The sequence below is a fragment of the Falco naumanni genome, chromosome 8 (genome assembly GCF_017639655.2).
Source record: "Falco naumanni isolate bFalNau1 chromosome 8, bFalNau1.pat, whole genome shotgun sequence".
Taxonomy (NCBI): domain Eukaryota; kingdom Metazoa; phylum Chordata; class Aves; order Falconiformes; family Falconidae; genus Falco; species Falco naumanni.
Genome location: NC_054061.1, coordinates 44,255,980 through 44,281,549, shown reverse-complemented (window position 1 = coordinate 44,281,549; position 25,570 = coordinate 44,255,980). Strand labels below are relative to the sequence as shown.

General features: G+C 37.6%; 1 protein-coding gene across 11 annotated transcripts in view; it reads right to left on the bottom strand.

Annotated features, from left to right (window-relative positions):
- The window catches only part of MYO3B (myosin IIIB), a 207,275-nt gene that overhangs the window by 149,229 nt on the left and 32,476 nt on the right, over positions 1 to 25,570 (bottom strand). For all 11 annotated transcript variants that reach the window (XR_005829438.1, XR_005829436.1, XR_005829437.1 and 8 more), the window contains 4 exons: positions 25,276 to 25,380; positions 24,914 to 25,013; positions 21,179 to 21,255; positions 9,061 to 9,206 (listed from right to left, as the gene is read on the bottom strand). Coding sequence is in view for 7 of the 11 variants with exons in the window: in XM_040604665.1 (XP_040460599.1) it covers positions 9,061 to 9,206; positions 21,179 to 21,255; positions 24,914 to 25,013; positions 25,276 to 25,380 (428 nt within the window). In the remaining 4 variants the exon portion in view is untranslated. The remainder of the gene's footprint in view (positions 1 to 9,060; positions 9,207 to 21,178; positions 21,256 to 24,913; positions 25,014 to 25,275; positions 25,381 to 25,570) is intronic.

The following is a 25,570-nucleotide window of genomic DNA, read 5'->3' as shown; positions in this document are numbered from 1 at the left end:
CAAATATATTAAAATGTCATAAGGTAATGGAGAACAGACCCCATTTTACTATGGCATGGCTGCTAATTGCATACACTTCAACTTTTAGATCTGCTGCCAGACTTAAAAGACTAGTTATACATAAGTATTTGGTATGGGTTTAGACACAAACTGCTCTCTGATTTTTAGACACAGGTGACGTAATGCAGGTAATACTACTACCAGCACTCCTTACGCAGTTCAACTCTGGCACAAATCTATTTGAATCTGATATTCAAACCCTATGATACATTTGACTTTTACCAGTTTGTATACCTGTTAGAAATGAATTAGGAATGAATAACTCCTATACATTTTTGTAAAGGCAGAAGCCCTGCCCTGGCACATTTTAGCACTGTTGCAAACTGTGAGACTATGTGATAGTAACAACATTAACGTATCTTCATAGCACAAAACTGGAATTAATACATGCTTTGCCAAACAAAATGCCGGGACATTCATCCATCATTAGTGATGTACCCCAGGGGTCACTGCAGAGTCCAGTCCCATTCAATATCTTCATTAATGATCTGCATGATGTAGCAGAGTGCACCCTCAGCAAGCTTGCTCATGTTTCAACCTGTGAGGAGCAGCTGTTGAGGGTTCTGCTGCCATCCAGAAGGAAGGAATCTCAACAGGATGGAGAAATGGGCCAACAGAAACTTCATGAAATTCAGCAAAGGGAAATTCAAAGTCCTGCACCAGGATATGCTGGGGGCTGACCAGCTGGAAAGTAGATTTGCACAAAAGGACCTGAGGGTCTTGGTGGACACCAAGTTGAAACATGAGCCAGCAATGCATCCTTGGGGTAAGGGCAGCTAATGGTATCCTGGGCTGCATTAGGAGTGGTGCTGCCAGCAGCTTGAAGAAGGTGATCCTTCCCCTCTACTCAGCAATGGCGAGGCCACACCTGGAGTATCATGTCCAGTTCGGGGCAGGAGAGATATCAGAAAGATACAAAGGTACTAGAGACAGTGCAGCAAAGGATCACCAACACTGATTAAGGGAATGGAGCACCTCTCACATGAGCAAAGGCTGAGACAAGTGGGACTGTTGAGCATAAAGAACAGAAAGCTCATGATGAGTAGTATCAATATATATAAATATATAAAGGGAGAGTGTAAGGAAGACTGAGCCAGGCTCTTTTCAGTGGTGCCTAGTGACAGGGCAAGAGGTGATGGGCATACACTGAAATAAAGGAGATTCTGCCTGAGTATCAGGAAACACTTTTTCACTGTGAGTGTAATTAAGCACTGGCACAGGTTGCCCAGAGAGGTTGTGGAGTCTCCCTCCCTGGAGATACTCAAAAGCTGTATGGCCTTGGTCCTGGGCAGCCTGCTACAGGTGACCCAGGCTGAGCAGGAGGGTTGGACAAGATGACCTCTACAGGTCCCTTCCAACCTCAGCCATTCTGTGATTCTGTAGAAGAAGATATAGCCAAGGACACACTCTTACTGACATTTTCAAAAAACACATCAATGGTTCACTTTCTGTGAAACCAGTGATCCCAAACTCTGGAAAAATCAAACTCAGAATGGAGACTAAAAGAATTTTAACAGAAACAAAACACAGAAGTGCTTCTCAGAAATCCCACTAGCTACCTAACAACATACTTAGGGACCCAAGTCATTTTGAAAATCTAGTCATGTTGGACTTGTTCAAGATTCTATGATAGGTCTGTAATCTGCTGAAGAACTCGTAGTGGTCTTTCCAATCTTCAGTCACAGATCTGTATTCTTTTCCACCTACAGATCAGACTCTATCCCTGAATTGCTTTGCTATTCATATAGAAACCAAGGAGGATCCTTAGGACCTTGTTTTCTGCTCATCAGACTCTTCCACAATATTCTCAGAGGTAACATGTCACCTTATAATTTTAGTATTTGGAATTTTCTATAAAAATACAATCACGAAGTAATGAAAGACCAATGTATCACACAATAATGTAACACATAAATGTCAAATTATTCCTCAGACAAGTATAGCTTTTATGGATATCACGATGCCCTACCTATAAGCATAGGCAGAATCTGGTCTTTTGAAGTAGTTTGGTCACATTGCTGTAACTGTATTTCACACTCCTCTTAAGAAATAAACAATATTGTGGTCTGAAATTTGTGTACCTGCTGTCAAATTATTCATCATTAAGACTGTATTAAGCATGTTCCTTTAATTACTTCAAGCACTTCATTTTAAATAACTACAATTCTTTTAATTCCTTTGGCTTTTGTTTCACAAACACAATCAACTCTGAGCTTTACTGTCCTATCACACATACTTGTATTTCTTTACTGTTCCAAAAAACAGCATAGGCTACTTGATATATCAGTATCATGTCAGTACCAATGCAGATGGCAAAATCACAAGAGTTGGTAAAGCCAGCTGCAATACAAAAGGCTATGTTAGTATCTGAATGTTATCTCCAAAATATAATGACCCCTCAACAGTTCTTACCTGTTCAGATTGATGAAAACTACCTGTAGTACAGCAAGTGCTCCACAGTGTATACAATAAAGTGAAGGTACAAATATTTTGGCTCCTCTACCTCATATGACTGGTCCACAGTCACACTATCTATTGAAGTGAAACATTTTCTCTTGACATGACCATTCAATGAGTACTCACAAGCTCAGCTCCATTCCACTCCTGGCTATTTAAAATGAATTAATAAGCATAAAAAGATTTCATGAAATTTCATTTAATTCTCCATTTTCATGGGTTAGAAAATAAAATAACCATTTCTTATCACCAACTGCTTTTAAAACAGGTGCCTTCTACTGCTTTCAGGAGAGCAACATTTGACTGATACAGACATGAGAGGTGAACGTGGTTCAGTTTCTGTTAGGGTCATCTGTCAGTGTAACTTAGAAAATTGCTTTTTATTTATCACCTCTCTGTAATAACTGGATTGTAAAGAGAAAGAACCTGAAACACAAGGTCTTTGCAACATGATCTGAAATCCTTGCTTTACACTGCTATATGCACCCACCTTTTCCAGACTACAATGTACAATCTTCATCTTTTTACCACGCGACTTTTCATAGCCATTACTTTTCTTTTCAAAATTTCAAATCACTGCTACCTTAAGAGATAGTAATGAGGTGATGTAACATTTCTCACAAGGTAACATTGTCTGAAGAATTTATGGACCTACTTTACTTTAAAAACCTTAGGTGTAATGGTATTTGAGAATCTTTTACTTTGTAATATTTTGCCAAAACAGACACCCTTAAGTAGCAGCAGCAGATGGAAGAGGTTAAAATATCAACTCCCAGATTACCAGCTTTGCTAGGCCACCTTCCCTTCATAATTTAGACCCTTCTGTTGGAGATTTGAAAATATATTCTAGACAGATGACATGTTAACAGAATCATTTCATGGTTCAGTGTCTTCGCGGTATGATTTATCTCTGTCTCAAGGCACTGGAGGTCCCTTTTCAGGAGATTTATGAGTTAGATCCAAGAATTGATTTTGATGAGGGAGAATGTCTGCATCATTGCAAAACAGAACATTAACATTTGCTCTAAGATAATGCCTCCTTCTCATTAGCAGTTTTAAGAATGTCTCATGCATGCGGTATTACAGCTGTTTCCAAGACACTGCACATTCATGCAATAAAATGTTCATGAATGAAAGAGATTTTTTAAATTGCATTAGTCCATGAACTCGTATACCCTCCTCTTCCAAATGCACATAATACTTACAGAAATAAAGTCCAGAAGGCTAGTGTATAATGAAACATTTGACTTAAAATTTAACTGGTATTTTCTTTTTCACTCCACTTTTGCTGTCAGATATTTGCTGCAGACACTACATTTTCTGTAGGACAAAAATGATAAACCACTGGAAGATGCTTAAGCATCTGACCCACAGCTCAGACCATATTATCAAAAGTATGAAGTTAATACTTGTACACCCTAAAACCCAGTGTTTTCAAAAGTGCTCTGCATCCAGCATCTCCTGTTGTAAAGCACTGGTCAGATTTCCAGGGAAATGCAGCACAGTGAGATCATCCATTTCTCACATCTGACTTGAGACATTTGGTGAATTCTGAGAGTTCACCTGCCCTCTGGAAATCAGCTATTTTGTTGAGATAAATTCAATCTCTAATCACATTTTATGTTGCTTGACTAATGAAAGGAAACTTTCTACAGTTCTGTTCAAACAGAGACTTCTGGTAGCTGCAAGACAGAATTCTAGATGTGACAAACAGTGTCAATGCATCTGATTCAGGGCAAGGATCAACAGTGTTGGATCACCAGTGCACACACGGCACCCACTCCACACTGCAGGCAGTTTGTAGTTACAGTTTAAAACACACGAAAAACGGAGGACAAGAAGCAACACATCTATTTGCAGTCTTTCAGCTAACACTATTCATCTAACAGAAGCACTTATGGACCTTTCACTAGAATCTTCATAATAGAATTCTTACCCTGAACAAAATAGGGGGAGAAAACTGCAAATAAGAAAGGATAAATCATGTTCTTTATTCCAAAAAGCACAGCAATTGGACAAGAGAGTTGCTGCTCATGTTCAGGAGATGGAGAAGACAAAGAGACAGAGATACAATTGAGGTCTTGTTATCCACAATGTCCTGTTAAGGACTGTCTTCAAACAAAACACTTTTATCAGACAGGATCCTGATCAGAGACAGAGAGAATGTTCAAGGCAACTGGAATGTTTTATTGTGAGATTATGTTGTTTTCCATTAATGTCCTCCATAGAGGGGAACGTAAAGTATTTCAAATAGAAATTATGAAAATAGATCTGGATTTAAATGAGCATAAGATGCCTCCTCTTCCCACAATGCCATATGACCCAAACATCTTGGGGTCCATGATGTATCCACAGACATGCTCCTTCACAGACCTCTGAGCCATTCAGCCTGGAACTTAGCCCGTCCCTGCTTCAAGTTACATAATTCAGACATGGGCCTGTGTTAGCTGGAGATGGTAAGTTTAACTGAAGTCTAAGGTTTGGGAATAAAGTTCTCATTCCACCAGAGAGCTTCCTGTGGACTGAAATTTTGACTATGCTTTGCGGAGCATTTAATTTTCTAAAACACTGTCACTCATCCCTTCGATAGTTACAACTGGGAAGTATAGAGATATGTAATTTCTTACCTATTCGAAGAACAATAGGCTTTGTAACTCGTAACATAATACCTTATTTGCTTCTTGTTTACAGAACACAAACAGTGTAGGATGTTTGGCTACTGTTAGCTTTTCCTATTTCCCTGCTTAAATTAGCACATGAAAACAGTGAAAGCCTAATCCTTGACTTGAGTTCTATGCAAGAAGACATCTCCAAAGATCTTGGGCGTATGTAACTGCAGTAACTGTTAGTACAAAATCATTCATTCAATGGTTGAGTCAAACCCTATAAAGTCAAAGTAAAGTCTCACTGATTTCAATTATATTCATTTAAGACTAAGGCCTAACTCCACAACTCACTAAGTTGAAACTCAGTGCTAAGGCTCATGGCACAGTTACTGGCTGTCTTTAGAAAAAAAGCCACTGACTAAATTGACACAGAAACTTAAGTACTTTATTCCCTGCTTGAGAATGGAAGAATTCTGTGGAAACACACACACAGACTTCTGCATCTAGCTTTGGCAATTTTGCCATTACTAATGTTTTTAAGTATATTCAAGAGAACAGATTATTTGGTGCTTGATAACAAAACTTGAAAACTATTGCAAAGTTTTCTGCTAATGTAAAGAAATCAGCAGCATGCAAAACAGACCAATCTATCATCCAGAAGGGAGTATAAATAGAAAGATACGGATCAACTGTAGTCAAGAATGTAAGGGAAAAAGGAAATAATTCCTGGTAACTCTCTGCCTGAGTGATGTCCAAGTGTTGTTAACTGTGAATAGCGATTTCACCTCTTCTTCTCCAAACTAACATCAAATCAGCCCAGTCAACAAAAATTATCCTGGGAAAACACATACAGAAATCAGATATATGCAGTAAATCAACAGCCCATTAAATCTACTGCTCGTTATTTGCAGTAGCTTTTTACACTTCCAGATATGGTGCTTGACCATAAGGTACCACAGCCACACCACCATCACTGTGCAACATGCTTTGGTGTCATTTGGTATTAGTGCATTTAGTTCATTTAACAGTAGCTGGAATCTGATTTGTCAGTTTCACATCAAACCATAAGAAATCACAGCTGAAAGAGGAGCTGTTATCAACAAATGAAATTGTTTATGTCTCTGTCAGAAATTAGAGAATGGCTGGAGGTATATAAGGTTATATTGCTTCCCAACCCAAGTCTTGAAACTACCTCCAGAATCCCAGAATTAGAAGTGTGTGACTCAGTATTCAGCTCTGTTGCACTCCAATATTAATGTGGTTTGAATGGCGCATTGAAGTTGTGACCTAATTTTGGAAACTACTAACCTGCTGCTAAAGGACATTTTCCAGGTGAAAGCAAAACCTAGCTGAACAAGTTGTTTCCCACTATACCCCTCAGGAGCAGTAAGCTCCAGACTTCATTTGAGAGCAGTGCTGCCACCATTCGTGACCTGAGGGCAGTTAGCTGAGCGAGCCCTTCCTCATCTCACTAGATGCGCAGAATTACATCTTGATTTCAACGATGGTTGGAACGGAGCCCACAGTAAGTGAAGCTCAGGCACGCAGCCTCCTACAGAAAGCAGGAGGTGGCAGGCACTAGCAGTTACCACCCCTCAGCTGCATGAATATACTGCCTCTCAGTCACCCCACCCTAAGCTAAGCTGTTTGACTGCAGGTATCAGCAGAGCAATTTTAAGGCATGAAGATCCCTGTGCACAGCCCAAATGCCTCTGGAGACATGACAAGTGCTAGTCTCAGTTAAGAAACTTGTTTAGTTCAGAGTCTGTAGTCTCAACTGAGCCAAAAACTAGGGCTGAGTGCTTTGGCTCAAATGCACAATGGATGCAGAGAAAGCCTTGGGCAAGAAACTGAGAAGCAATAATGAAAAAGAAAGAAAAAGGAAAGGAAACAGGAAGGTTCATTTTCTTTTGATTGGATCTTACAATGAAGTCATGTTAAGAGGGGAAATAGGGATTGACTGTACCTTTCCTCTTCTCTTAAGGCAGCTATGGGTTACCAAATAAAGGTAGCGAGTGGCACACAAAAAGAGAGTTCTTCCCATAAAATATAGCTACCCTGTAGGTTTCTTTGTTAAAGTGGGTGAGAATTTGTATTGGATAAATTCAGAGATGATACTCAAGGACACTAACTACCTAAAAATGACCAAATAGCTTAACATTTGCATTCATAAATTCAGACACAGATATTATCATGAAAGCAAAAAGTGTAAAGATGCCAGATCTCTGAGCTCAGAGGATTTTGGATTGAACAGTCTCAGAAGGTGAGCTACAATGCTTCTGTATGTCGCTGCTTAAGCACTCAACAGCCAGTGCTTGCAAGAAATACTTTCAACCTGAGAAAAGCCTCAGTGCTCATGTTGAAAACGCTGTTTAAAATGTGTGGATTGCAGCACAGATATTGGGAACTGTACTAAGATTACTTCTAAACAATGCACCTTTTGGTCATATTTACTATCCCTCTGAATTGACTTCAAAAAAGTAACAGGAGAGAAGCTCTAGCTCCTATAGCCCAGGCCCTTATGCCATCCAGCACTCACCATAGTCTACTTTATCTAACGTGAATGCATAGTTACCGGTAGCAGAGTTATAAAATGCAAAGCAGAGGAAAATCTTTTGACTTAAAAATTGCTACCATTCTATTCAGTAAATACACCCATTATTTAATTCATTAGATAGCAAAACAAAGGTGAATTATCTGTGTCATGCAGAGATGCGACAGCAAATAGGGAAAGATAAACTACAGATAGAAATCAAAGCCTCTATGTGCCCTATTCTATGGATCTTCCTATTGTTTCCTGTTACTTTTGGTATGACTTCTGTCCTTTTAAACTGTTCTGAATGTTGATAAAATTTATAGACATTGCTTTAGTAATCTGCCCCCCTTGCTGCCTTAATTGCTGTCGTTGCCAGGACTTGTTTTACACTTGTGCAAAGGCAACAAGATGAACCGCTGCTTCAATATGAACAATTTTGGAAACTGTGGTGGCAGTTCACATCTGAGCTGGGTAGGAGGAGATAACTGTATGATGCAGAACCCAGCACAACTTCATCTGCATATAAATAGACTTAATCAGAAATGCAAATTGCAATCAGAAGAAATTTTAAAAGCCTATGATAACTGTGCAGATAACAAAAGGTCAAACACTTGTATTGCTGAAGGTTTTAAACTGTTATCAGTCAGTGGCAATTCTTTATGAGCAAGATATGGAAAAGACAAGTATATGCCAGTCTAATCAATGACAGACAAATTCTTTCTATATTTCTTCTATTATTACAACTGTTCTGTTGTTAAACTCTACTTTACACTGTCAATCTCAACTTATTCAGGAAAACTCAAAAAAATCAAACCAAAAATAGAGAGCATGAAATAATACAGCTGATTTACATAACTATACATAGAGGGAAATTCTATCCCTTTTTCATATCCACATATGGCAATTCAAATCTTCACATTTTAACATCCTTGGGTAAATGAAAAAATAAATTATGACTACAGTTTGCTGCAACTGCTTTATAGCACTGTCAAACCTGTGTGGTTTTCTTCCACAGTAAAACAAGCCTAAGACTCTTGGAATAACATTTTAAAATGTTATCCAACAGTTACAGATGTTGGCTTCTTCCTCTTTTGAAACAAATGCTTTCATCAATAGTAGCTAAGAAAAGTACTTTTGAAGGGAGGTACCTTGATATTATATGATTTTATGTTCTAAAATAAGAATACTATAAATACATAAGTCTTTATCATTTCAAGGCATTCTAAATATAAATTATAGTAGAAGTCAGGTTGAAAAAAAAGTAGTCTTTAATATTACAGCTTTGTAATGTCTTTTCCTATAAGACGTTCTTACAATTTGAAGTACATACCAAGTATTTCTCCTTTGTATAGATTGCCTTTGAACAAACTAGTGAGTGAAGAGAGCCATCTAGTGCCATACCTTGGAATTTTAAAAAGGGTTTTCACCGGATGCATGTCAAATAAAGGAGGGTCTCCATCCCCCAGTTCAATAGCTGTTATTCCCAAGGACCATACGTCACATCGAGCATCATACGAGTAGTCATACTGTTGTTCACAAGCAATGACCTATCAGAAAAAAGAAAACAACGTTTTAACCTAATGTACAACTCACGCCATCCTAGTGTGACAGGAAGGTACTTTTTTGAATCATGTCTAAAATCCTACGTAGTTTTCAAATTAATCTCTTTGCCTGTATATCCCAGTTAGGAAAAACCCCACAAAATTGTAACAGTAAATTAAAACTTCGTTTAGATTTGCTTTCTCTAAAAACAATCTCCCTCTTTTCAAAACTACATTAAGCTTCATGGGATGCCTCAAATATCTATTCAAAGAACATCACTCTACTAAATTCTGTTTTTCAAAGCACTTCTTACAGAAACCTATTACAACAGCAGAGAAGCCTATTGATGTTATTCTTATTAACTTCTGTAAGTATTCATGAGGATAGGCTGATTTGCACAGCTATTTTTTAGATAAGAATATTCCATCAGTCATTTCTGCCAATACATTTTTTAAGTTTGTCTCTACTAGATTTGAATAGTTTAAAAAAAACCCTTCATTAACATACTACATACCTTGTCTAAGAAAAACTGACGTTAACAGAATCTCTCCTTGGACATCAGAACTGTTCTACATCACAAACTTGATGCACATTTCCAGCTAACCCACCCTTGGCATCCTAATCATAGGCTAACTATTCATATAAACTGGAAACATTTCTGCACCTAAATGTGAGATTCAAACTAAAGTTTAAATTTAGCCCTTCTCCTTGCAAAGGGATGAGACAAAAATCGCAGCTTCACTGCCTTTTATTCTACCATGTTTTAGAATCCTGTCTCAAGTTTCTTTTCGCAAATCTCATCAATTAGACCATCTGCTTTTAAAATTTGTCAGATCCCCACATACTGCTAGTATCGGATGATTTTTCTCCTAGTTTTAAGTGTTGTTACAAATTTGTTCTTAAGATAAACAGAACTTCTGACAGCAAGAGTGGCTGTATCTATGTTCTAGCAGAGATTTTTTTATTATTTTTTTTTTTACTTCTGTATTATTTCTGAGTTCTTGTGTTGGGGCTTCAGTCTGGGACAATGCTTTGCAGAGATGCCAACATGCAAGTCAGCACCCCAGGTAGCTGCTAGCAAAGAGTCACTCACAGCCTGCTGTAAAGAAAACTTTCCTGGAGAAGGTGCGGATTCCAACTTAACCTCTTGGCTACTTTCTCCATAAGCTGCACCTAACAGAGGCGTTCCCACCTCTGGCAGAGATTCTATTCAACAGGCCCATACAGCCTGTCCCTCTCTTACTCTAGGACTCACAATCCCATCATACAGCACTCTTCATCTATTTTATCAGAAATCAGGGGTGTTAAACATATTAGTTAAAATACCACCTTTCTTTTTTCTTGGCAGTAAACTTGGACATTAGTTAATTTCTTTGCTGTATACTAATCGTTCAGTTCTTTTCCTAGAACAAATCAGTCTGGAAAAATTAAGACCTTTCCTGAATTTTCTATCAATGTTTTGACAAGTATTGAGACTTTCCCCCTTCCTTCTCAGTTTTTTTCAGGCTAGTATGCCAAAGAAATTTTTTTTCATACTCTATACTGACGGTGGTATTTCCCCTTTATTGCTGTATGTCAAAGAATCTTTGGCTAGAGTATTAGACTAGTGTTTCTCAACTATTGTCTGAGGAACACAGATCTGTAAGACACAATGAAATGGTCAGCAAAAAGTCTGCAAACCATCTGAGTAAAACATGCATACACATTCCCCTACACATCAACTATCAAATAAACAGAATAGGGGAAAATGAAAGTAAGCACTGCAAAAGAGGGTTCAGGGATTTTTTTTCTTCAGCTTGAAGAGACAGAGCTTTGTTAGCTAATACAGTGTTGTATTCATATTGTCACATGAATATCGTTTTCCCATCTCCCTTCTCTTCAACAGAATGTCTCAAATAAAAGCTCTGAAATCATTCTTAAAAGCCTTCATTAGAGCCTTGATCTCATCCCAGAGATCTCTCTTACTTTTGAAAAAGATGTTTTACTATGCAGTAGATAGGATTCTATGCAACTCAAGCAGAGTACTTTAAACCACCCCCCTTATTTCAGAGGCCTATATGATCATTTCATTTTCTATACTGTGCTTCAGAGAAAAGGAAAGAAATTAAATTTGATGTAAAAACTTGTGAGAAAGTCAGTGTGGAGATCCATCAGACATTTAAATAATACATTCTAAAGAGGTCATACTTGGTGTTGGCTGGAACTTCATTGCAGTTTTGCTCAGAGATTGAAAGGGAAGCTTCTATTACTCCATTATTTTTGTTTCTTTATATAGTCCTCCAATTAATCTGTATACCTAAGGGCACTTCCTCAAAAAAGCAAAAAAACCCCAACAATAATCCCCAAAAAACAACCCCCCCAAAAAATTCATGCAACTCAGCTTTCAGGGCCATGACTCAGAAGTTGTAACTTACCCATATATGACAAATAAAATGTGCTGTGTTCTCCTTCCTTTTTTAACACATGAAAATACTTATCTGCTTGGTTGAAAAGCTGCTATAGCCCAGCTCCTGGAAATGCCTACCTCAGAAGTTGCCTGGCTCTCATCAGTGTGCTGAGCCCTTTGCAAGTACTAGTCTATTTTTCTCAACCTCTATGATGCAGAGGAATATATTTTCATTTTCAAGGGAAGGAAAAGAAGGACCTACTCAAAGTCACACTGGACTTCGTCAGCAGTGCCATAAACACAGCTGGTCTCCCACATTTAAAGACATCACTACTTCTTCCTCTATAAGCACATCACAATTGCTTCTAATGACAAGCTGACAGCAACACGTGCTGTGCATCTCAGTCCTAGAAAGTTTAACAACCTACACTAAAATACTATAAGCATCTGAGTGTTCAGTGCTCATAGTGGATGGGTAAAAGAAAGTATGTTGCAACAGCTGTTTTAAAAAAAGAAAAAATGTCTTTGATGTTTTCTCAGCTTCACAATGTATTACCTACCAAAGAGAAAGGATTGTATATTGCATTTTTGTACATCTTCTGCTCCCCCGCTAACAGCTACATCTCCAGTAAATATGGTACATGGCAATAAAATGACACTGTGGCAAAATAATGGCACTTTAACCAAGGGGAATTAAACACTACCAGAATCTACTCCATTCTAATATCAGAGTCTGCAGTGATTCTTTTAGAAAAATATTCCCCTTAATCTGCATTCTCTTTGTTTATAAAAATTCAGCCAGCGGACCATGCAACCCAGGTATTTTAGACAGTTAGCTTGACTATAATGAGATCAGCCTCACAGAAAACATAGAAAATGAACTGCTCTTCCAATACCTAGTATGCAACATGTATATAGATTTAATGATCACTTTGGTTTGAAACAACTTTTTGATTTCTGTGGGATTTATTATTAGAATCTTACCAACCTATGCACCGCTAAGAGAAACACAAATGCTACTAATTTTAATTTTTAAAGCAATAATCACATTTTACAGCTTTTTCCTTGATGAAAGGTGCACATTGGCAGTTTGCATTATATGTTGGCTAGCAGACAACACTCAATCTTGAAATCTGAAGAGGAAAGAGTTCTCTCGGTCGTAGTTTACAAGCTAAGTCCTTGGGAATGCCCCAGTTCTGTTTTGCCTTTAAAACTATTGCAACTCCCTGCAGAAGAAAAATCTCTAAAAGCCAAATAAAAAAGGGAAAATGCCACTGACTTATCTTTTATTATGTTCCTGTCTCTATCAGGAACTCAGAGATAATTTTGGAAACACCTGTCCTTTTCAGTCCAAGTTTTGGAGCTGAGAGTGCCCAGTGGGGCATGAAGACAGAGAGCCCAGAAGAAATTATCTGAAACTGAAGAAAATGCTACTTCCTTTCACTACCTTGTCCAAAAGCATCATCACATCTGTACCTATTTTATATCCAGCAAAATCCTCTCCTGCTTCTACAAGCAAAAATGAAAAGGTAGCTTGCTTTGCTGCAAACACTACATTCATGCCAAAGCTTCAGGGGGTGATGTAGTTAATCTTGAGATTTGCTAGTAAACGCCATGGGAATAAGCACCAAGTCCTTCACTTCGGCATGGGCTGGTTATGTGCACACAGTGGCCCAGGCTACAAAGGAGACAGGCTGCCACTTTTTGTATTAGTTGTAATTTCATCACAATTTCATGCCCAGCCGTACTGCCGTAGCATGGAAAGCATCTAAACCCCACACGGAGAAACAGACAGTATGATAGTAGCTGTCAACACTAATTGTGCTGACGGTCACACTGGGACAGGGTGAGGTGGGGGAGAATTCACTGGTCTGGCAAAGGCAGCACATAAACAAATCAGTCACACTAACTGGAGGGAATTTCAAGAAGCCAGTGATCAGGCATTCTGTGTGATTTATCACTTCTACACACAAAACTCCACGGAGATACACAAGACTTTATATTCAAGGATACAATTCTACTTGTTCTGTAATCAATGCAAAGATTTCTTTGAAATTCAGCAAGCCCATAAGTAGATCATAGGTGGATTTAAAAGAAGAAAAAGAGGCAATACAGAGAACTACCTGTTATTTGTACAGTGGTCATAGTGACTTGCGCACGGAGAGGAAGCTATACATATGTTTAGCTGAAGCAAAATACATCAACCCCTTTTAAGTTTAACCAGAATTATTACAAGTGAACTTACTTTCATTTTGCCTCAGTATATATGGTGCACGTACAAAGTACAGCTGCAAGCATACACAAAACCAATAATAGCAGTACAGATGTGCTACCTGGAGACGACTGCTACACAATTAGTGCTGGTGACCCACCCGCAGAAAGGAGTCTGGAATTAAAAAGGTTGATGCTCCTGAAGAAAGGCGGTGCTGCACTCAGCTGACGTAGCTTACTAAGCAGCTTATGAGGTGTGCGAGCACAATGCTGAAAAGCACTGCGTATGTAAAATGAATGTGGCACAAAATTGTTACCCTTGCTACAAGGAGAAAAAAATATTAGAAATGCAAGTCAAAATAAACCAACTGAACTTCTGTGCTCCATCTGCCACTATATAACCCAACTCAACTTATCTACACAGGAAATGTAATATTAAATATTCTTCTAATTCCTGTGCATTGGGGTGGGGGGGGAAGTCTTTCATGACAGCATTTAGCAGCACTGGGGATACTGAATTATCCAAACCAAAGCGACACTTATCTATCTCTCTCCCTCCCTTACTTCCTCTTTCCCTCTCTCCCTCCCCTCAAGCACATTCACATAATTTAAAAAAGAGCAAATCTGTGATTGAAATTGGTTCCATATTCTCCCATTTTCTTATTTGTATTTCAGTTCCTTATTTATTAACATCATAGAAATTTTTCCATGCTGTTTCTGAAAATTAGTATATTGTTAGAAATGTTGCCTAAATAAAAAGTAATGGTATTTTAAATAATTCTTATGAGTGATTATCACAATTAATGTTTATTTATTGAAAATTAATTATGTCAAGTATTAAATTGTGTTTTAACAGCTGTGAGTAATCAATTTTTATTTTTAAATTCACCCAGGTGATCCTGACACCATTAAACTGCTCTGTCAGCAGGCTACATTTGTAGGGAACCATACTTTTTATTAGACCAAATGATACAGTGAGGAAAAACAGATAAGCTTTCGAGCATACAAATCTATTTTGCTTTATACTGTGAGATCATCACAGCTTCAACACTACTAATACTAAAGTCATTGACACATTTTGTCTCTGACCCACAGATTTACTCCCGAGCAACAAAGATAGACACTACACAACTCACACAGATTTGTAAAAGGTATTTCACAAAGCAACTGAAAACTCAGAGGCAACTCCAGCCTCAGAAGTAAACACATTTCATGTAGGGATCTTGCTGTAGATCAGTGTGGTACTGAAATTATTTTCTCTGCTGGTTTGGGTTTTTTTGTTTTGCTTTGTTTTTTTAATCTTTAAATGCCCTACATGAAAGTTTTACAACCTCTCCATAGCTGTTGTTTAAGTTAGAACAAAACAGAAGCATCTGCAGTCCTGCCACATCCCTTCACAAGATTATGGTCATGTTATCAAGGTTACCGGCAAGTTCCCTGAGGTTCCATCCAGCTGCCATGTCCTTTTCAACCCCCTCCTGCCATGCTAGCCCATAAGGAGGTCAGTTCTCCTGGAGGCAAAGGAGGTGGTGATGAATTCTGCCAGGTCCAGCTCTACAGGGAGAGCTTGCTGGTGCTGTCCTGCTGCATACTCTGCCTCTGTGTGTCATCTCCTTTAAAGAAACCTATGTATTCCAATTCCACTTTCTGAATTCTACTGCTTTCCTTCTGGACTTTAAGCAACTTTATCATAACTTCTTGCTACTGCAGCTTGTTAAAGCTTGGGTTTGAGAGCCACAGAAAATCAAGAAAGTGGGAGAGAAAAAAAAACCCAGGGCAGAAACTGCCATTTCTTTTATTTCTTTATTAAATTCTTAAAGATCTATGTTCCCCAAAAGGTAATTTTGTTTAAATCAGGCCACTAAATTCTCAGAAGGTGACATCTCACAACTATAGCATTTTAGTCACACATGGCCATTCAGAGACATAATTCTATCCCACGTTCTCCCAGTGACCTGCTGTAAGTCTTTAAGCAAGTCATTTCACTTCCTGTGTCCCTCAGTTATTCCACAGTTTTGCCCTATCTATTTAGAGCAATGGTTCCCACCACTTCTCCCCCTGCCTTCCCATACTTACACTATAGTAGCGCCTCTCCAGCATGGCCACACCTATTTACCACATGTACCACAGGACTGCACTCAGACCCAGCACTGCATTTCAACAGGACAGCTAATATTCCCTCAAAATAATTTCTAACACACCGTGGTGTTCCACTACTTTAACTACTGAAAGCAGGATGTTGATTTCAAAATGTATGCCAAGTAGGCAATTCCTTTACACCATAGGCTCAGTACACTATCATAAATATAGTAATGTCAAACAAGCAATTGTTCAAATCAAAATGTAATAAAAATATAAGTTATGAATGATTTAATGCTACCATTCTTTTTTACCATTTATTTATAGCATTGATTGTTTTTACCCACTAGATGGGTGGGATTTTCCAGTATTTCACTAGTAACTAATCATTATGCCAGATAAACATAAATTCTGTGAAAGCAGCAGAAGTTTTCTCTATTCCCATTTGTCAAGTTCCTTCCAAGGACAATCAGTTATTTTTTTGTAAGTTGGTTTTCAATCTTATCTCATTCACTAGGTAAAAAACCCAACCTGTAATACGAGCTAATTCAGTAATCTATCTTACCATTAGCTGTACGAGTATAGTTATTATACCTTCATGGAAGATGTTACAAGGAAATATTTTTAAAATTTTTCTATTAGAGAAGATGCATAGAATCTTATGTATCTTTATCACAAAATATGCATACTGTTTCACTGTACAACTGGTTTTAAATGTATTTTATTAAGAATAACTTTACATACATTCTTGAAATCTATACCCTATTTATACTAAGTGGATTCCTACAGTTCATTATAAAGCAGCATTTACAAAATGCCATGCTTAGTTGGCATTTAAAAGTATAGTGAAAATGTGCATATCAGAAGAGCTAATTTTAGCTAGTACGGAATTAAAGTGAAGAGACCTAGAGCTATTAAGAAGATGCTGACCTTGAGTCCCATGATGTAAGCAAAAGGCTGACAAATAAGCTAGGTTAAAGTGTGACAAAACAAGAATATATTGAATAGTTTCAGTGGGATATATCACTGTACTTGTTTATAGAGTTAATTAAAAACATAAGCCCAGGTTAGTGATGTTATCTTTTCCACACTGTTTTTCCAAGTCACCAATTAACTACACATTAAATATATTTACTATTAAATGGATTTCTTGGTAAATTTTTCAGGTCTCCTACAACAGAGAGAGGTAAATAAGAGAAATCAGCCCTAATCTACCAAAAGATACTCTGTTGACCCCATTCTAAGGCCTGAACACAGCCCTTACTGTAATGAATACTGACTTCAGTGGAAAAGCTGCTATGAGTCTTTGCAAAATTAGATTTTCCCCTTTATATATTTTTCAACTACATTAATGCAGATTACTTTTTGGTTGCTTTTTCTTTAGATTAAGTAGAGACACAGTTTTGTACTGAAACAATGCAGATACTCATTGTTTCAGGATTAGTTTCATTGCACACACATATGATCAGATTGAAAGTTTAAAAAAATAGAAAGGAATATTAGAAAAAGAAAATTAACTTAAACTAGTCACTTATTGTTCTAACACTTCAGAAATTTATTCTGATGTTCATATGTACCGAATTTTATCCCAGGAAGTATGCCTCGATTCAGCAGGGGGAAGGAGAACAATCTGTTTTCTCTGGGGCAGTCTTACTGATCATTACTTCATCTTGGAAGGATGATAACAAATATCGAAAATACAGAGCTGGTACATCTTTAAATAATGCTGTGACATCTGAAATCCTTCTGAAATCAATAGTAAAACAGAGCCAAGATTTTACCTCTGGTTAACTCACATGATACCTTTACCAATGTCTCAGCCTTTCCTACTGTCATGTGTCATATTTCAACACGTAATTCTTCAAAGGATCAAAAGTTTTAATTATGTTCCTTTTAAAACCTAAGTTTGCATGCACCATTGTCATTTTTTAGCAGTTATCAGTAAAATATAACAGCATACTCCCTGTGGTTTTAAATTATCTTCAGTATTTCTCCAGTTCTTTCTGACTTCAGGTATCTTTTTCTATTTCTCTTCTTAAAACTAGTTCTGGGCCAAAGACAACACATTCAGATTCTAAAAGCTTGTTTCAAGAGTCAAGCTTCCAGCTAGATCATGATAATGTTTGGGAAAAAGGAAAACTGCAATTCTGTTTGAACTAGACTTTGTTCAGTTCTGCACTGAAGGCTGAACACAAGACGCGTTAAGGTTTAGAACTAGAGAAGTAAAGACAGTTCAGTTGAAAAGTTTCAAAACCAATTCCTCCTGCTAGCTTTCAACACAATTTATTGCAGCATGATAGAAGCAGATTTTAGGTAACTTCAGTGTTTGGCAACAGGCAACTTTAAACATCCTCCATACTTAAACTATCTTGCCTTATTTATCTCTTTTTTTGGCATGCCGGTATTCAGTGTTGCAGTTTCTGGATGTCTGTGTGAGACAATACTCATTAGGTTAAACAGTAATGACTGATGTTCAGTGAGTTTACACTGCTCTCAAACTGACTCACCCTTGCTAAGTTCCTCCATTGCTTCCACACAGCCTAGTTTTTCCCTGTATTATCATTTTTCAGCAAAATTTTTGCAATTCACATGCTCTGCTCAAAACAAATGCTCAAGGGCAAATCCTTTTGATTTGTCCTGTTGCTGCTAAACAAGCCTCACAGTCATCAGAAAAAAAAAAAAAAAAAAAAAAAAAAAAAAGCCCTCTAAGATATTCAAGTCATTCAAAGCTGCTGGTTTTCATGCTACTGGTAAGAACACTGAGCTAACAGAACACCTTACATCATCCTCCCTCACTGCTGTTTCCCTGTGAACTTTTGCTATTGCAAGTGCCATGCCATATAATTCCTTTGATATATTTTTCAAACTTCACCATAAAATACAATGGTTTTCCTTATTATGCAGACTGTTCCTGATCTAGGCTAATCTAGTGATTCTAGTTCCCAGCATATTTGTCTCCTGCTTATATTCAGTTATTCCTATCTGTCAGCTTGAATAATCTTGCATCGTTCTTCTCCAGGTTTTATTTTCCCAGAAATTCCTGGAAAATATTCCCTGTCAGCTTCGTTTGACAAGATTCATTTCTCTGAAGCACTGCTGTAGTCTCTTCCTCCAAGCCAAGCTTTTTCATCTCCCCTCTCCATTCCCCCTTCAGATTAAAGCCATCTTTCTCACCCTTTGATAAGATGAGGTCCTATGATTGCCTTATGCATTGACTGAGGCTGCTATGTTTCATACACAGATAGTAAAAGTCCAATTTAAATAAAAAATTTAAAAAATCAAAAATCCTAGTCTTCACGATTTCTATTTCTCTTATTAGTAACATTTCATTCCTGTTCCGTTATTTTATGGTATTTTTGGGTTTGACATAGATTCTATGCTATCAAAACCTTTAGGCAGCAAGCTTTTTTGCTACTGTTAAATGCTTTTCTAGTTGTTACTGGTCTCACCGCAGTTGCATCTAGAAAACACTGCTCCTAATAAGCTGTTACCCAAGCAGAGTTTTTAAGCTTACTGCAGTCCTGATGTTTCCTCTTTCTATAAAAAATTGGCTGAACATTTTAAAAATAGAAAGATCTCCCCAGAAGTAAGGTAAATTGCACCTTGCAAGTTTGTTGAAATATGTCATTCATATGATCATGAAGAAAGCAACTGTAGTGACTTGAGCATGAATGTTATGCAACTTGTCATTTAAAAGCCATTTCAACAACAGCATAATGGGCATCTGAGCATCTCACTGCTGTTTTGCAGATTGGTACATCTATGAAGCCTGATCACCGTGGCTCACACAGGCATGCAAGTGCGATATGAGTTACTATGCTTATGGTACTGGGTTGGTTATTTTGACAAATCTTTTCAAAAAAGGAAGCATTCAAAGCTAGCTCTATTTCTGTTCTGATGTGCTATGCACATAACATATCTCGGTTACAAGCATGTTGTATTTTCAGGTCAAAATTTTTCAGATCAAAACCTGCTTATTTCTTTGGCTTTTTATCTTGAGAATGAGTAATTTCAAGCATGATGGGAAAATAAATTTCGTGCAATTACTGCCTTTGATGGCAATTATTCAGATAAAACAGTAGTGTAAAAATAACTTCTAATAATCAGAGTTCAATAAAATATTTCATAGTATGTCCATTATTGCCTAGAGGAGTATTTTATAAAGGTTTCAGAATGTCTCCAACCAAGGTGATTCCATAAATAATGCTTGCACAGTGGTTTCTAAGGTATCTTGTGTCTCCTTTGTGACGTAAACTGGTTGTTATGGAGATGGTAAAGTATCAACCATTCTTTGTGACACTGTGCAAGATCAATTTTGGATCCGTTACAGCAGCTTCTTTTCTCTGCTCAGCTATAATCAGCCTTCCTTAGCAACAGAAATAGATATATAAAAAGTATAAAATGTTTTAAACCAAATGTTTGAATGACTTTTAATGTTTGACATACAGAAAGAGATCTGTGTGCATCTGTAACAGATGCAAAATCCTTCCCAAATTCCTCAAAATTCGAGTAAGTCTAATGGTCTTCAACATAAATGAGGCTGCTACTGTTACGAAGGTTTAGCAACTTACAAACAAACCACTCCTTTTTCATTCCCTATTTTTAAATTTCATAATCTATACCTTACAAAAGTACTTCCTGTTTCTTAAAGTGGGGAGGGCAAATATTTTAACATCTTTCACCCCAAATTTAGGGAAAGTACGTAAGGGACAGTTCAACAGTGTGTTAAAACTTTCTAGACCTTCACGAAATAGAAGGAAAAGGGTTCTGTCTGGAGAGTAGTATGTAAAATATGTTCTAAGACACTTGGCTAGGCCACCTGTAGATTATTTTTCTCCATTTTTAATCTATGCTAGGTCATGTGCCTAAGTGTGTAGGTCCCCAGTCAATGATAAAGTTTAAAGAACACATAGCTGGGTCAGGGTTTTGCAGAGTCCCATTGCAAGACAGGAATGCAGGAATTCCTGCTTCTCCTCTCAGTCTGTATTTAGAAGCACAGACAGGCACACCAAAACATACAGTATTTCATTGGAAAGTCATAAAATTTTCAAGGAAACCCTCAGTTATTTGAAGATTATCTGTACTTTTATGGAAACATCACAGAGACGAAAATAATGAAGATTATTAGAAATCCATTTTGTATATTCTAATATTACATTCATTTTACTGAACTAGATATAAAGTAGAAACACAGCCACAGGGGAGGGAAGAAAAGAGAGCCTTTTCTCCCACTATGTGGTAGTGGCAACAAAATGTACATTGCGACGAATGGAGATGACCCAGATAGGAACATTTGCCTACCTCAGGTGCCATCCAAAAGGGTGTTCCCACTGAGGTGTTTCTACGCAGCCGTGTGCTGGTGAGCTGGGCTGAAACACCTGCAATAAAACAGATCCAAAAAACTTGGCTTCAAATTCATTCTGTCATCTCATTGGTTTATTTCAAGTATCTGGAAAACAAACCCCAAGCCTGGGAGTACAGCGGCAGAACGCCTGGCCAAAGTAGGTGCAGCATTTGTACTGAATTCTTTGATTCATTTCAGCTTGCTGTTTTCATTCAGAATTGCTGAGAGGTTTTTTGTGAACAACTTTCAGAGTGAAACACTTTCATTCAAACTCGAAAACTCAATTGGCACCTAAATATGATAGACTTCTGCTGTCTTCATGAGTACAAACAGGAACTATTCAAATTATGACTTGACTTCAAAACTTCTGCTTCAGAAATTTACTCCCTGAACAGCACTGGCAGGAAACTTGGTCACTAGAGTATTTGCAGAGGCTCCTGTTCAACAAAACATTTATGCACTTGCTTAAACCTTTCTCTACTGAGAAAAGCAGGAAGCTCAAGCTCGTGCTGTGGCTTGTACTTAGGGAATTAAGCGCATGCTTAAAACAAAGGTGTGATTCAGTGCTTCGCTGATTGGGGCTGGACTACTGAAGCACTGCTGAAAAAAGGAAGAAAGAACTAGAGTGAAATCAAACAACATTAACAAATCAGAATGAACTTTCATTGCAAATCTTCTCCTGTGCTCTGGTCAACATATAATTGAATTGTACAGTTCAGGAGCATTTCTAAAAGTTGACATAAACCCAATATTGATTTAAAAACCTATTTCACCTTAACATTGTTTAAAACCAAAAAACACAGCGCTCTGTTCCTATGGCATTGCCCAGAGACAAAAACAGGCAGAAACATGTAATACACAATGCCTGATGCCAATAAATAAGAAATCGGGACTCACGATTTGTAAGTTAAATAATTTAACTGCTGGCTCCAACATTCAATTCTGTACTTTTCATTTTTCAGTGTGATTGCAAGTCTTCAGTGATTTCCTGAGTACTGCTGTGAAACAGTTAATGGCTAGGACCTACAGCAAGCCTCTGTGCATTTAACTTTGATCTCTCTTCAGCTAGCTGAATTTGTAGCTGCTACCTACGGACACTCCCAAACAGTGCAGAATACCGAAGAGCTGAGAGAGGGAGTCAGCAGGAGACTGAGCAAGCACGACTGTAAATGAATTATAAGTTGCGGACATTTTGGGTCGACTTACATTGTTACCAACATTTATTTAAATGTATCATACTGTCGAGAGCAGTTGAGGGAAGAAATGTGTGTTACATTGAAAAAGCAAGCTCTACAGTCATGCAATAAAGGAAAAAAAAAAGCCTCAATTAAGGCTAATTGTGTAATCTTCTCTGTGACCCAATATCCATATGTACAGCCCTGAATATTAAGTAATTTTTTTTTCTTCAATATTCTGTCTCATTCTGTGGATAGAATGGATAGCATTCACTGAATAGGTAGTCACTTAATATTTTTTTAATCTCCATCAATGTGAGTTCTAGTCACTTATTTAGTATACCCAATCCTATACTAAATTTAAAATTTTTATTTTCCTTTTGACATGTTTCCTTCCCTCCTCATCAAACAATAAATCTCCTTAACATTCCTGCAAAATGGGAGAGGATTATTAGTTCCAGGGATTAACCTAAAAATAACCAAAGCATCCACTGGTTTTGGGTACTTAATCTGAGATCTTTCAGTTTTCAGACACTCCACATGCCTCAAGTAGAGCTGTAATAGATCTCAGCTGCAGTTCAAAAACTCTTAGCTCTTCTGCAAAGGAGGACAAGATGTTTCAGAGTGGCTCTTGGGAAAATGAGGAACAGAGTGGACAGCTTAAAAATTTTGGTTCAAGTGACCTAATATCACAGAGAAACACTGGCAGAAGCAAGAATAGTCTCCAATTCGATGCCATTCAACTGTCTGAACTGCAAGTCCCTTCTCCTCAACTCACATTTCTTACTACCTATCTTCCACTTTCTGCAACAAGACAAACAGTTCTACAAACAATATCACCTGTCATCAGACCTACTTTATTCCCAGAGTCCCTTCCATGCCTACAGCAGTGGGCTAGAGGGGAAAAATAGCAACTTAATGAAAGCTTGCTGCCTAATGCTTCTTTAGTCAGGAAACCCACAGATATGTGGGCATTTCTTGGTGCTTCCTAATGGTTAAGTGTTAGGAAACACTTGAGATGTAACTCATGTCTTTTTCTGAGGTAGTCATATTTGTTGTGATTTTCCAGCATCACTGTTGAACTTAAAAGGAAAAAAAAAAAACACCCTAAAACTTAAACGTGGAATCAGAGAGAACCATGGGACACCACAAAGGCTGGGATTCCCTGTTTCCTTGAATGTGCCCCTTAGCATTGCAGCAGACTGATCTGCCCATGGAAGCCAGAGGTCTAAACCTAGCTTCTGCTGCAGCTAAGGCCTTTGATACATCTCATGAAAACATTTGACTTTGGGGAGAAAAGCCAACTTTTTGCAGAATGGAGTAGTTACAAACAAAGATCATACTGCCAAAATTCCCCCAAATGAGAAGGGATCTTCTTCTCTTGTACTGGGTCAGGGACTCACTTGAAGTTTTGCTTTAGGCCATGTTTCTCCCAGCACTATTTTAATTGTTGCCTTCACCATTCAACATAATGAATTTCTGTCCCTAGAAGATACTGAAGTATCTCATTTCCCAACTTACTTTAGCATCTTCAATAGATTTTTATGTTAAATTTATAATACCATGACAATTAGAGTATTAAATTTCCTTTCCAGTGCATAAATTTAATATTTTTTGAATATTTTTTTTTATTACTATTTGCAGAGGTTTTTGGCAAACCATTTTACACTATTCTCATTTTGTGAACATTTTTCTCTACCTTCATGCACTGCTAAACAAAGATTTGTTATTCACACAACCCTATTCTCAATGACAATTACCTTATGCATTATACGGATTCATTAGTAAATCATATAACTAATAACCTGTTTGTTGCCTTTAATAAAACTGTCTATTCCCTTGCATACATATCTGGTGGACTTTCATTTCTTATTTTTCTAAGTGCATGTTTAAATGGGGAAAAATTTGCTGAAGTGAGTACTGACAGCAATTCTATTACCAAGTCCCTTTCTATCTACTTGTGTCTCTCTCTGCCTGCCTCTCTTTCTCTCTCTCCTGTTTCTTGTGATGTTTCCAGACTGGCAACACTCAAATCTAACAGCAATAATAACAAATTAAATGGATGTTGGGTTTTGGACCCATGGGACCATTTTACCTTCTGCTCAGAGGGGAAAAAATATGCTTAAGGCTAGCAGAAGCCATTTATAAGAGAAGAATGTTTCCTTTTCATATGCAAAGGATAGAGTATCTAAATTTAAATTAGGACAAATGCCCTGAAACTGACATACCTTGTGAAACGTAAAAGAGCTTTGTAAATAAAACAGTACCTTCAGAATTATTTTTAATATTTAAATTATTATGTTTAAGCTTTTAAGTTAAAAGTCTCTTACTGATTTTCGGTTAGAATTTTTAGTCTTGCTGTATCAGGTTTCTTCTCCATTTTTCGTTCTTAAAATATTCCGAGTATCCTTTTGAAAAAGTGTCTCACTATGGCATTCTGCCTTCCCAGGGGAAAGTAAATTGATGCCTTTGGCTAAACTGCATGTATCAGGAAAACAAATGGGAAGTGGTCATTACCAAAGTCAACGAGCTTGACTCCACCTTCTGTTGTCAGGAGAATGTTGTTCCCTTTCACATCACGATGTATGATCCGGTTATTGTGTAAATGCTGAAGGCCCTATATACCAGCAGTAACAAAAATAAGTTTACTCCCTTATTTAAAAACAATTACCCTACTATTAAGGAATGTAATGAAGACAATCTGCACATACTCTACAGAAACATCTGTGCACTGGATTACACGCTTGAAACAACCCCTGCTACTATAATAGCCCGCATAATATTGTCAACATTACCATACTTTATAAATGGAAAATGTATGTATGAAATGAGTAAATTGCACCCTCTGCTGTCATTACAAGCCCAATGAACATCCTTACCAAGAGAGCACCATATAAGATGTATGAGATTATAGCTTCGTTCAACCGTTGGCCGCACTTCAGCAGGCCTTTGACAAGCTCCGTGACAGAACCTCCATTGCACAGCTGTGAAGGGGGGGAGTTGGGGGTAGGAGGGGAAAAGCAAGACAAGCCCTTCGTTACGCAATATACTGTTTAGGCTGTAAACATCTACCTTGTGAAACTGCACTACAACATGAGTCTGGGAACAACTAGATTTTTACCTTGCAATTATTTATGCTGTCACCCCACCTTAGAACATTTTTTATTAGCAATG